The sequence below is a fragment of the Notothenia coriiceps genome, unplaced genomic scaffold, assembly GCF_000735185.1.
Source record: "Notothenia coriiceps isolate Sejong01 unplaced genomic scaffold, NC01 NC01_scaffold00022137, whole genome shotgun sequence".
NCBI classification, from domain to species: domain Eukaryota; kingdom Metazoa; phylum Chordata; class Actinopteri; order Perciformes; family Nototheniidae; genus Notothenia; species Notothenia coriiceps.
Genome location: NW_011354838.1, coordinates 115,424 through 127,841, shown reverse-complemented (window position 1 = coordinate 127,841; position 12,418 = coordinate 115,424). Strand labels below are relative to the sequence as shown.

At 41.0% G+C, this 12,418-nt stretch overlaps 1 protein-coding gene across 1 annotated transcript; it reads right to left on the bottom strand.

Annotated features, from left to right (window-relative positions):
* Positions 1–222: 222 nt before the first annotated feature.
* pcdh9 (protocadherin 9) lies at positions 223–11,972 on the bottom strand. The gene is made up of 3 exons (XM_010780716.1): positions 11,253–11,972; positions 7,645–10,791; positions 223–254 (listed from the first exon to the last, which is right to left on the bottom strand). The coding sequence occupies exons 2-3, from the start codon at positions 10,678–10,680 to the stop codon at positions 237–239; spliced, it is 3,054 nt and encodes a 1,017-aa protein (XP_010779018.1). The 5' UTR covers positions 10,681–10,791; positions 11,253–11,972; the 3' UTR covers positions 223–236.
* Positions 11,973–12,418: the final 446 nt, after the last annotated feature.

The window sequence follows — 12,418 nt, the reverse complement described above, 5'->3', positions numbered from 1 at the left end:
TGAAGTTATGTTAGACAATTATCCTCACTTGGCTCACAGCAATGTCAGAACGGTACAAACATGAACTCTTTTAGTACAACTTAGATTTAGGGGATGGGAAACAAAGAGAGGCTATAGCATAGGGAAACTGTAACTTTGGATGATACCAACGGGAAAGTCGCATTTTTTATTGAAGCCTTCATATAAGCTTCCGCTGAAATTGAAGTTTGGCAATGAAGTGATCCCTTCACAACCAATCACGAGTGGCCATTAATCTGTAAAAGAACATATGAGCATGTCAGTTTTGTTTGATGACAGACTTGAAAAACCTGAAAGTATCATTTAATGCTACAGGCTAACCAGCGCAGACTTTAAAGCTTGAGCATCAGATGTTTGAGAGCAGCTGCTTACTTGATCCCATTGACATTCATGTATTTAGGTCAGCAAGGCTGTACTCAGCATTCAGCATGCCTTCAAGCTGCACACCGAGACATACAGATATCGATGTGCTCATGTGACTTGTCAAGAGGGGATGTACCCCAAACAAAACTACCTCTTTAGATTAACTTGAATTACAATTCCACTGTAAGGGTTTTATTACATTGGCTCTGTGTCAGTGACTTTGTGTGCCTCATTTCAAATATTGGATTCAGTCAAAGCAGAAAATCTGTTTTCTTCTTAAAATACACAACTTGGCATTATAATCAGCTGAGGCACTTGTTTACGGAGAAATACTGATTAGAACTGCTTCACACGTAGTAGATTGACTGAAACATATCCCAGTTTATACATAATGTCTTATCACAACATCACAAAAGCAGAACATACGGACAAATTAAAAACAAGAAAGAAATGATCTCTTTGAAACATTTATTATGAAATTATAAAGGTAGAATAGCACTGTTCAAATAAAGCTTTTTAAAACAGAATAGGCGTTGCAATGTACTTAAAACCCGGCAGAGTTTATTTCAGCTTTAATAAATGTATACCCAGCAAATAAAAAAAAGGATCAAATAAATAAAACAAAATTAGATTAAACAAGTCCATTATTGTTTAACACAGCACATTAGGCAAGATTACCAGGAGTTCAATTTACATGAAACATCTCATATATACAAGAAAGATTTACATTGATGAGGGTTACAGAGTCTTTGTGAGCTATGGGGCCCAGTGGCAAAGCAGTCAATGGCAGTCACATTTCAAGTCAAGTGTGGCTTTTAGCTTAAGGGGTGGGGGTGGGGGAGGGGGGTTGGCTGGCAATGCCATTATCACAACTATTAGTCTAGACACTGGAACAGGCTAGTGACAGAGCATCGGACTGTGTGTCACTTGACACAACAAACCAATGACAAGGACACGTCTCCCTGTGGGTTTGTCATGTCAGGACACACAGCACCTCCTTGCCCATATTTTACAAACACACCCTTACACTCTCATGATAAAAGGAGAGGGGATTGTAACAGAGAGAAAGTGGGGCTATGTACACAAAGCACCCTCATGTGTCACAAATGATCAGAACACAAAGGTGAACAAACCCTTGGTGATTTAGCATTGCTTGTAACTGCATTGACCCCGATAAAACATGTGTGAAAGGCGTGGGCTGGAGACGGGGAAGATAAGGAGTGGGTGGAGGGGCCAAGTGAGGAGTGGAAAGGAGAGATGGGTTGTTTGGGTGGGGGTGGGGGCATTCAAACAATGAATTAGCATCGTAACTTCATCTTTTTGTATCATTTTTCTTCTTCTTTTTAGACAAGCAAGTAGTCAAGAAACATTTTCTTCCACCGTCTACTCTTGTATTTAAGGTAAATTTGAGAGAATTCAGATGAGGTGTTGATACTGTAAGTGTGTTAGGCTGCTGTTTGTTTTTCTCATCATGCAGTGTAAGAAAAAAATATGAAGCTAGTATGAAGCTAGTATGTCAACTTGATTGATTGCCTTAGAAAAATGGGAAATGTGTTTTGTGGATTAGTGAGAAAATGGAGATGAATTAACTAATGGCAGTCCCACAAAAGCCAGAATGACTTTGTTTTTTGTGCATGCAAAACATTAATTTAACAAAGCAACCCCCTGAAGATTGATCATCAATCAATTTGCTTTGAAAGTTGCAGAAATGGATGAGGAATTTGAGATAAATGGGTTGCCAGCCAAATGTGATGGACAAACAACAAACCAAGAAAGAAAGAAAAATCACAGACGCACACACACACGTAAGACCTTTTGATAAATGACAGGGTTTGTCATCATCAAAATTGGTTTTTTTGACACGTTTAAAATAATAAAACAAATGTTTGTAAAATTGTACATGTATGAAAATGGCTTAGACAGAAATGAAATTTGATAGATGTTCACGAAAAATCAAATGCAATTCCTGGTAATTTGCCATCATCTGTGTTTTGGCACTACTATCCCTGGCAGTTATAGACAAAAAAAACTAAAAGGCTATAAATAAATAAATAAATAAATATATAAAAAATCAGAAGCACTTCATTTTTCTCAACAGAAGAAAATAAAAACATATAAATGATCTCCACAGTTCAGCCAATGTTCCAACAGGGAGCTTTGATTTATTTTGTTGTTTTGTGCAGACAAAACTGGATCCCCCTCGGGGCAATAATCTACTCAGGTAGCACTCACACCCACTACTTTAGTATAGCCCGCAATCCATTTCATTTCCTTTTACCCACCTAGGCAGAGAAGACATGACAAGTTTTTTAAAGAAATATAATGTTCTCTGCAGTAAAGAGCCCTGCAAATCCTGCACTGATGATTTAAAGCTTTGATAGACAATTCACTCACAGACTTATTGGCTTACGATCTCCTGATAGCTACATTTGTTTTGAGGATGTGATACATTTTACTCCAAGAGCGAATGGGTGTTTGTCCTTGCATATATCGGTAGTTTGAATAATCATTAAACTGATGATTGCAAAAGACCCAACTGAAGAAAACTCAGTATTTTCTCAAAGATTTAGTGTATTCACATCCTTAAGTCATTTTTTGTGTTTATATCTACAGAAAGGGTGCGATATAACAAGTTGGTGTTGCTATTTTCAAGAAAATGTTAAATCAACTGGAACATCTTCAGTCAAAAGTATCATGGACATGTACAGTATAAAGGATCACAAACACAGCGTCCTGAAAAAGTGACAGGAAAGCTGAGGAGAAGGATGTATGATCGCAGTCGGCAACAATCACTAGCCACTCTCCATCTTCCTCTTTCATACTGCCAAAGTCTGTGTCAGCACAACCCAGAAGATATTGCAACAGACTTTTCCCCTCAGGTGCAACATTGTCATAGTTCATTAATCTTCTCAAACTTCTCCTGCTGCCATCAGCCCCCGTTCGTACTACTAATCCCCTTATTAATGTGGCAAATGAACCTGCACAAGAAGGACGACTCCCCCAAGGCTCCATAATTACAATGGTCTGTACAAACTCGTGTTTGCATAGAATGTCCATTCATTAAACGTACTGACAGGGAAACTTTAGGATTACCCTGCAAAAGATTCCTAGTTCTTCCTCACTGGGATTTCTGCACTGGAAATGTATATCACTGCACTTATACCTTATATCAACCAAACATCTTACTGTGCCTGCTAATTCTATTTTCATTGTAGTTGACACAACAATTATATAAAATAAATGTTGGATAAACTTTTGGAAAAAAAGCACCCAGAAATTATTTTGATTAAGTAATTGAATGTGCGTTGTATGTCAGACGTTATATGTGTTCAAAAGGGAGCTGCTGTATATTGTCCCCAGAGCTAAAGCATGGTGTGTGCTGCAGAAGAAAGAAGTATTTACACACTTTCTTTCAGTGCTTGCATCTTTTCTGCCATGCATAAAAACATTAATAACCCACAGCAATTAAGCCTTTTTGCACATGGTTACAATACACACTACTGAAAGCCCTATATGAGGCCCATAATTGTGCATCCAAGCATATAATGTATATTACCATAACAAAGCAGGGGAAAGAGGAGACATCTTGTGTATCAGCAATAATATGTACATGTAGATGTCCATATGCTTGCTAACTCAACAGAGTTAACAGCCTTAAACTCACAAACATCATGGGATTCATTTAAGGTTAATAAAGTGACGACTTAACATGTGGATAGTATTGGATTTAGCACATTTCATACATCATCTCAGTGACTACTCTCAAACCACGCAACCTCAGTGATACCACGCTGATGTGTCCACAACATGGGCCTTGGGATCTGATGCGCAGTACATGGCTAATGCGTAGCCGCTGGGCTCATGTTATGTAGTGAGCCACATATATGTCTCCCCGTAAGACTACTGGAAGGAAGAGAGTCAGACTGATGGTGAAACGGCTATGATTATACTTGGTTTCTTAGATGCTTGTGTTGCCTTGAGAAACTAGGACAGTGTTTTCATGCTTTTTTCCTCAGTGTTGTTTACACTAATGTAGGTCCCTGGAGGGTAAATAATAAGTGGGGGGAAAAAGAAAGGAAAGGCAAAGATGTCTTCTTTTGGTATCGGCCGAGTTAGGGGTTTCTATAAAGCTGAATGCATTCGTCTGTTATGACACTGTAGTAGATATCTGCAATTTATATTCCCTATGTTCTATATTCTCTGGGAGGAGGACACTGCTGAAACGTGCAGGCGTTGCTGTTGTTGTCAACCTTTCTCCCCACCTTCTTGTTCATCAATTTCCTTTCAGTTTCCTGATTTATTTATTGATTGGTGCTGATGTTGCATTGATGTGACTCTTAAGAATTGGAACAAAATGGCGTTTGAAGTTCTAAGAGAGAAGGTCAATTATAAAAGCTATTCCCTACAGCTTTACACATTTGTTTCTCTTGAACACCCTCTTTCAAGTAATTGCTTATTTCGTGTCAATTTCAGGCAACAATGGGTGATTGATGATGGTTTGTTACTCATAATGCAACAACATTAATATAAACTCCATCATTCTATCATAGATATTTTTGAAGCTTTATTTGGTGTAAGAATTCAACACCCTATTCATTTTGGATGCAGTGCATCAGACCACATTTTAAACTGAATAATAACATTGATATTGACTTTTTTTTTATCATCTTTGTATATATAAGAAATCTTTTAATAATGCAGTTCTTATCTTTTTCCAAAGCGCTCCTACTCTCCGGGAAATATGATATGATAATCCTATGATATTACCTTTTGGATTCACTGTCTGTTTAAAGATACACTCAAAAAGGTCATTGCTATTTTTTGGCTTTTACATTTTCTTTTTTTGTTTCAAATTGCAGATAATCTCTTCTCTGTTTTCAATCTCAGGCAGAATCCAAAAAGCAATTGGACTGGCTGAGCGTCTTCTTATCAATACTCATGAAACAGAGATGACATGTGCATGTCATTGCAAATAGTTTCATTGTGCAAAACACTACAAATATGGATGTATCAATAGCATTGTGAAATCACTCTGCTTTATCCAGAAAGACACAACAGTGCAATCATTTAACCACAATCAATAACTGCCATTTAACCTCAAATCTGAAGTGGGATTCTTATCAGTGAGATATTGTAGAATAATAAACATCAAGAACCAGATAGTCTTCATTACAAATCTCCAAAGAAAGACATTAGCAAATAGTTGAAAGGTAGAAAATTACCTTTTCGTTCTAATAATAAGGAAGGAGATAAGAAAGTGTACCCTTGTGTGCAGTCAAGTATATTAGTGCATATTAATTTGAGTAATTTAAAAGGTATTACGAAACGATATCTTACTTCCCCCTTGACTTTTTATGGTGCTGATGCTGCGGATCTAAATATTATAGTTTAACCAATAGATAAATACTGATTTAATTATGAATTTGATATGACATGATATGATATGATTACAAAATGAATTGCTTATATTTCATTTTCAAGTTCTAAAAATAAAGGGATATGAAGATGGTCAATTTTAACCGCTTTTTGTGAAAAGAAGAGATTTAAACTGAGGTACACGTTGAGGTCCATTTCAACTGTTTTCTATAAGGATTAAATGCTCTACACAAATAAAATAAAATGAATCAATGTACACAGCATTTCAGGGGAACGCTTGTGAGAAAAAGTATCTGCAACAGTAAATCATTTATATTATCAATGGCGCTGTTTACAACACGCTGGCTCTGTTTGTGTGCTTCTTTGAATCATTTGTCAGAATGATTGATTCCAATAAATCTTGTGTGGTATTATGGGATGACGGAGTGAATCAATGAAGTTGTGCTTACAGTATAGTGTCATATCTCATGTTTCCTCCTCTCGGGTGGAATTCACCCCCACTGCCACTAACACCGTCACCCATTTCATCGCCTCGTCTCGTCTCTCACACACATCACCAACCACACACACCAAGGCAAATGACGCCAAAGTGAATGCCTCTTTTGACTGCCACCTCTCACACAGAAACACATTAAATGCAACCCCAGATGCAGTGACCCGGAGGTATGCATCGATAAGAGTCGCACAGTGTCACCCCTGTAATTCCACTCTCTCTTCCGGATAGATCTTATCACTCTCATCTTTAACTGCCATTATCAATCTTCCCTGTGCATCATTAGGCAAGAGTATTTCACTTAGAAACCAACGTAGGTTTTACTTCGTTCTTCTCCTCCCTTGCATTTACAAGTCCACTGCAGGTTGGCGTAGTGCCATGCTGTGCCATGCAGCTCAACACTGCCACCTAAAGGTTCAGTACCACCACCCGTCAAGCCTGACCCACTGACAACTGTCTCACTCTGCCTCCCTTTCTCCCTCTGCTCTGCTGCTCCCTGTGTTTATCCACGTGTGTTCCGGATCTGTGTGCTGTGTAGTGGTGCTTTATTAGCAGAACAATTAATAAGGCTTTGATAAAAAGCAGCATGGATTACGTTGAAATTTGAGGCTCATTATTGGCTAATCCTTTTTGAATTGGATGTGTATCAAGTTCCAGACAAGCTTCAGTCAGTTTGCCTGTGTGCTTTGAGAAGAGGCATTTAATTCGAGTTTAGATGATGAAGCAAAGCCTACTGTGACATTCACAATACTACCGCAACAGACTAATTATTGACTGTTGTTATTGCTGCAGGTGTTGAAAGGTTACACAGTCGTTTGTGATTTAACAATACACATCAAAACAAATAAACAAACAAAAAAAACATGAATACACTCAGTTTTATGAGGAGAGAGGTGAAAAATTTACTTTTTTTTTGGAAGAATGTGTGCAGCATTTATCTAGGATGATAATCTGAGTAGATAGGCAAGAAAAAAATGTTTCTTTCACAGAGAACATTGAGTCACAATTAATGTAATGTTGGTACATTTTACCAGTGATCTAACCTGGGTGCTGAATAGACAAAATAAGGCAAGGCAATCACTCACCCAGGTGCATTTTGCATTTAATAAGAATTAAATATATAGCAATGACAGAACATCAGTCTATAATTATTCCCCAAGAATTCTCCATGTGATTGTTGAGTCCATAATCAACTCCATTAAATAGCAGTTGTTCAAGTTACTTTTTTCTTTTTTAAGTTTGAGAAATAGTGGAACTTGCTGAAGCAGTAAGTCTCCTGTAATATTTTCTGTTGCTTCACAGTAAGCAAGTGTCTAATCTAGACTGGCACTTTAGCACTGTGGAACAGGGCAATTATAGGCAGTACTTATAGACCAGTAAAAGTGCTCTTTTACCTGCTGTCTGGTGTGCATGGGCGCCTTCGTCTTGAACCCTCCTTGGGAGCTGCACTCCGAGGCACTGAAGTGGTCAGAGCTCGTGGAGGACCTCTTGGAAAGGGTGTCACAGCCCCCAACAAATGTGTTATCCAATGGGAGCTCCTGAATCACGTGATGCTTCTTCACTGAGACTGGCGTGTCGGCCTTGAGGTGGAAGGCCGATTGCGGCGAGGCGGACTTGTAGTGCCGGGCCAGGTCTGGGCTGCTGGGTTTAAAGGTTGTTGTGGGTGTGGCATTCCATTCAAAGCGTCCAATCCCTTGCTCTTCCAGCTCGGTGGGCAGGCTGATGGTTCCGTTGATTGGCTCGTGAGCAGGATCGTCAGGCTTGTTCCCCTCAATGGTGACAAAGTTGAGCAGAGAGCTTTTTGGGGACTTCCTTTTCTTGCGCTTTTTCTTTTTGTTCTGCTTGTTTTCAGTGTTGGGTGACATCCACTCAGCCCCCTGTTTTTTCCGCTGTGCAGCTTTGAACCTGGAAGCATGGCGGCAGCGCAGAAGCACAGTGACAAAGATGACAATAATCACTACCAATGCCCCAGTTACAAAGGCTATCATTATGGTTAAATAGTCACCGCTTTGATACGTTTCACTACTTTCACCAATGTTACGGTCAATTGGGGTCTCCATGGTGCGTCGGATGAGATCATAGATGAGAGTCGAGTTGCCCACAGTGTCATTGACATACAGAAATACCAGCACAAGCGTATGGAGAGATTTAGGATATCCCAGGTCACTGATATTGACCACTAATCTGTGTAAGCCTATGTCAGTCAAAGCTGGTTTTTCCTCCAGAGTAATATTGCCTGTGACAGGGTCAATTCTGAAAAGTCCTTTGTTGTTTCCACTCACAATGGTGTATTTCAGTTCTGCATTCATTCCTGTATCACCGTCTACAGCAAACACTTCTGCTACCACAGATCCTGGGATAGAGGAGAGAGGTACGAGCTTGAAAGATGTGTTGGAGGGGGGATAGATGACAATGGGGGTGTTGTCGTTCACATCGATTACATTTATGGTCACCTTGGCGGCTGAGGAGCAAGGAGGCCTGCCACTGTCCACAGCCCTGACATCAAAAGTGTAGGAGCTCTGTTGCTCCCTATCGAATGACACATTAGATTTAATCACTCCAGAGTAAGGATCCAGGATAAAGTTCTCATTGTCATTCAGTATGGAAAGAGAAACCGCAGCATTTTCTCCGGCATCTGAATCTGTGACAGTTATCACCCCAACTGTGCTGTATTTTGGAAGATTCTCAGACACAAAGAACTGAAAGTGGTTATGTGTGAACTTTGGGTTGTTATCATTTTCATCCAGCACAGTTACAATAACAGCCGCCTGCATCTGCAAAGGGGGTGTCCCGTTATCTCTTGCCGTTATAGTGAAGAGGAACCTATCCTGATCCTCCCGATCAAAAACCCTGGATGCAGTCAGGACCCCAGTTTTTCGGTCAAGATCAAAGAAGGATGCATTTGGTCCCAGCTGATAAACTATCTCTGCGTTTTTCCCACTGTCCTCATCTGTGGCACTGAGAGTCGTGAGGAACAGGTCGCGCTTGTTGTTTTCCATAACAGCTAGCTCAATAACTGGCTGAGTAAAAATAGGCGGGTTGTCATTCTCATCCTCCAGCCTCACTCTTACCAAGGCAGTCTGATTCAAGCTGGGTTTTCCAGAGTCAGAAGCCACGATTTTAAAGTTATACTCCTTAGTGCCTTCGTAGTCAAGCAGAGCAGATGTCTCTAACAGATACTGGTTGTCGTACACAGCCTTTAGATGGAAGGGCACATCTTTCTCAATGAAACAAATGACCTTGCCATTGATGTCAGTGTCTTTGTCTGACACTGTGATGAGAGCTATCTTGGTATTGATGGGATCCTTCTCAGAGAGGAAAACAGTGCCGTTAATGGGACTGATTATGTATCTCAGGTCTATATTAGGTGGATTGTCATTCACATCAGTCACATTTATAGTAACAGTAGCTCTTGCGGGACTAGAGCTGCCATCACTGGCTAAAACAGAGAGCTTATGAATAGCCGTCTCCTCTCTGTCGAGAAGTCTCTGCACTGTAATTAGGCCAGATGTTGTATTTAATGCAAAGAGTCTTTTCGTAGCAGCTGACACCTGAGTCCCAAATACATAACGTATTTCTGCATTCGCCCCTATGTCTGCATCTGACGCCTGGAGCTGCACAACAGATGTGCCAATAGCGGAGTTTTCTGGTATGTGCACATCTATCTGACCCTCTTTAAACACCGGTCTGTTATCATTGACATCCGTTACTGTAACTTGGAGAATTGCAGTGCTGGATTTCTGCGGACTGCCACCATCCTCCACTTTGATCTTCATCACATATGTATCCTTCTGCTCTCTGTCCAGATTCTGCTGCACAATGAGCTGGGGCCACTTCTCCCCCTCAGGCGTTTCCACTATGTCTAAGCCAAAGGCACTTTGCCCGTTGATGAGCTCGTATTTGTGGACACTGTTAGGGCCAGTGTCTGGGTCAGTGGCAGAAGGAATGGCAAATCGGCTGTTAATGAGCGTGTTCTCTGGGATGGAGATGTTGATCACAGGGGACGGGAACATGGGGGCATTATCATTTGTGTCTTTGACAATTATTTTGATCTTAATCAGCCTGAAATAATCATTAGGGAGGATGACCACTTCAATTTCAAAGGAGCACTCGCTGTCCTCAAACGAGGGACCAGGGCACAACTTCTCCCTGTCGATTCGGTTTGATGTAGTGAATATCTCGCCAGTGCTGCTCAGAACACGCACCAGAGGGTTATCTCCTGCTTTGGAGACGAGCCGGTACACAAGATTAGCACTTGCTCCAGTGGCAGCATTTGTATGGGAAATGTTTAGGTCCTTTGGTATGTTTCCAATGAGGACATTTTCTTGCAACTCCTCTCTGATGGGGTATATTAGCTCTTGGGCTATTGAAGGATCTAGCCATAAGCAGGCGAACAGGGCACCCAACAGGTAATAGTCTTTTAGATCCATGACAGCGTAAATGTGTTTCCAGTCTTTAGTAAATCAAAGGTTTTTTTCTATGCAATGTTGTTACAGGCAGTGCCTCCTTGCATGTGATGGCAGGAATCTTCCAGCGACAACCTATGAATACATGAAAGAGTTTCTCTTTAGTGAAAATAACTTTCCCATGCACAGTAATTCAATTTAATTAACAACCCCCAACCTCAAAGTCAGCTGTTTTGTTCACTTTCTTTTCTTTCTTTTTTTACAGTCCCTATTAAACTATACCCAAAGGCCTTTATCAACAATTCACAGTAAAAAATCTAAAGCAACACTTAACCCACCATGTTTGCTCCCTTTCTAAAATCCTCCACATTTTAAAGTCACCAATAATTCTTTCAGCGACTCAAACCCCCATTGCCACAAACTTCACTAACATGACACACTCTTATTAATATTAAACTACATTGCTGAAATTAAAGAGCTTTAGCTTTGTGCGGGCTTATAAACGAATGAATGCGCATGAATGAAGCCTAGAAAATGAGCTCAGACAGATTTTGAATTCTTAGTGGGCAACTGAGACCTATTCTAATCGTACATACCCAAATCCGTTACAGCGCAGGAGAAAAGCTGGAGTGTGTCAGCTCATAGTCTTCTCCTCCGGTGTACCTGTGAGATTATTCGAGCAAAGATATCCTTCTCAGTCAGATCAAGCTTTGGATCCAGGAATAAGAAGAACAAAATATTCGACCCGCTGGAGTAATCAGACTCAAGAAAAAATGTTGGGTAAAATCAGCTGGTCGCAAAAACTGGAATAAAATAGATGCTGCAAATGTCGCAGTTCCGTTTCCCCCATTTAACTTCAGGAATGGACAGGATCTAATTGTGCGCCCTGCAGTGATTGCGGTGATCAGCGCCGCTCTCCAGCAGTCACAGCCAGGTGATCACTGTTTGGTGCTGTCTTCCATTTGAACCGGTCCTAAAAAAAATAGTGCTCATCTGCCGTAAACGTACCGAAAAAACCCGGCGTTTTTCCCCCCCGGGCTACCTGTTAAGGTGAAGGTGCCGAAGAGGTGAACACAGGAGGAGACACTGCTGTCCCGTCATGTTTCAAGTTCATGAAGCACCATCAATAATCAGCCGAGAAAACCACAAGGTTAAAAAGAGATCATGAAGAAAAAGCGATATCTCAGAATGGATCCCACTTGGAAATGCCAACCTAGATATAAATGCTGTTCAGTGTGGCACCGATGTGCAGCGTGTATGTGCCGTTTATCCTTGCACTCTCACTCGCGGAGCAGAATATCTTGCACTAACTCTGTGTAAACCCATAGGAGGGGTGGTGAAGTACACCACACCGACGCCCTCCACCCTGCCGACCATCATCATTGGACACCGCCCCTTTCTCTCAGTGGCGTCGACAACCCGAGCGCCCACAGGATTGGCCCAAAGTCACGTCACTTAATGCAGACCGGAGGGTAGTCCGCGGTGAGATGCTCTGTGAAGATGCTGCAGGCTGCAGAGACGCTTAACCAAAAAGCCCGAGGCTGGAGGGGGATGATGATGACGACGATGAGGATGATGATGAAGCCGCTAGTGCTGCTGCTGATAATATGGAGAACAAGAGTGTCTGTTCCCTTGCTTATGCACTGTTGATGATTATATAAAAGGCAGATAGCCGTCATTGGCTCTAAAAGGGACACACCGAAAGGCATAAGCCAACCTGTTAGGCTGTTGTCAGGTAGGCTGCACTTATTGCAGCGGACAC

What these genes read in the sequence shown, in the direction of transcription:
- pcdh9 (XM_010780716.1), bottom strand. Translation starts at nt 10,680, where the DNA reads ATGGATCTAAAAGACTATTACCTGTTGGGTGCCCTGTTCGCCTGCTTA.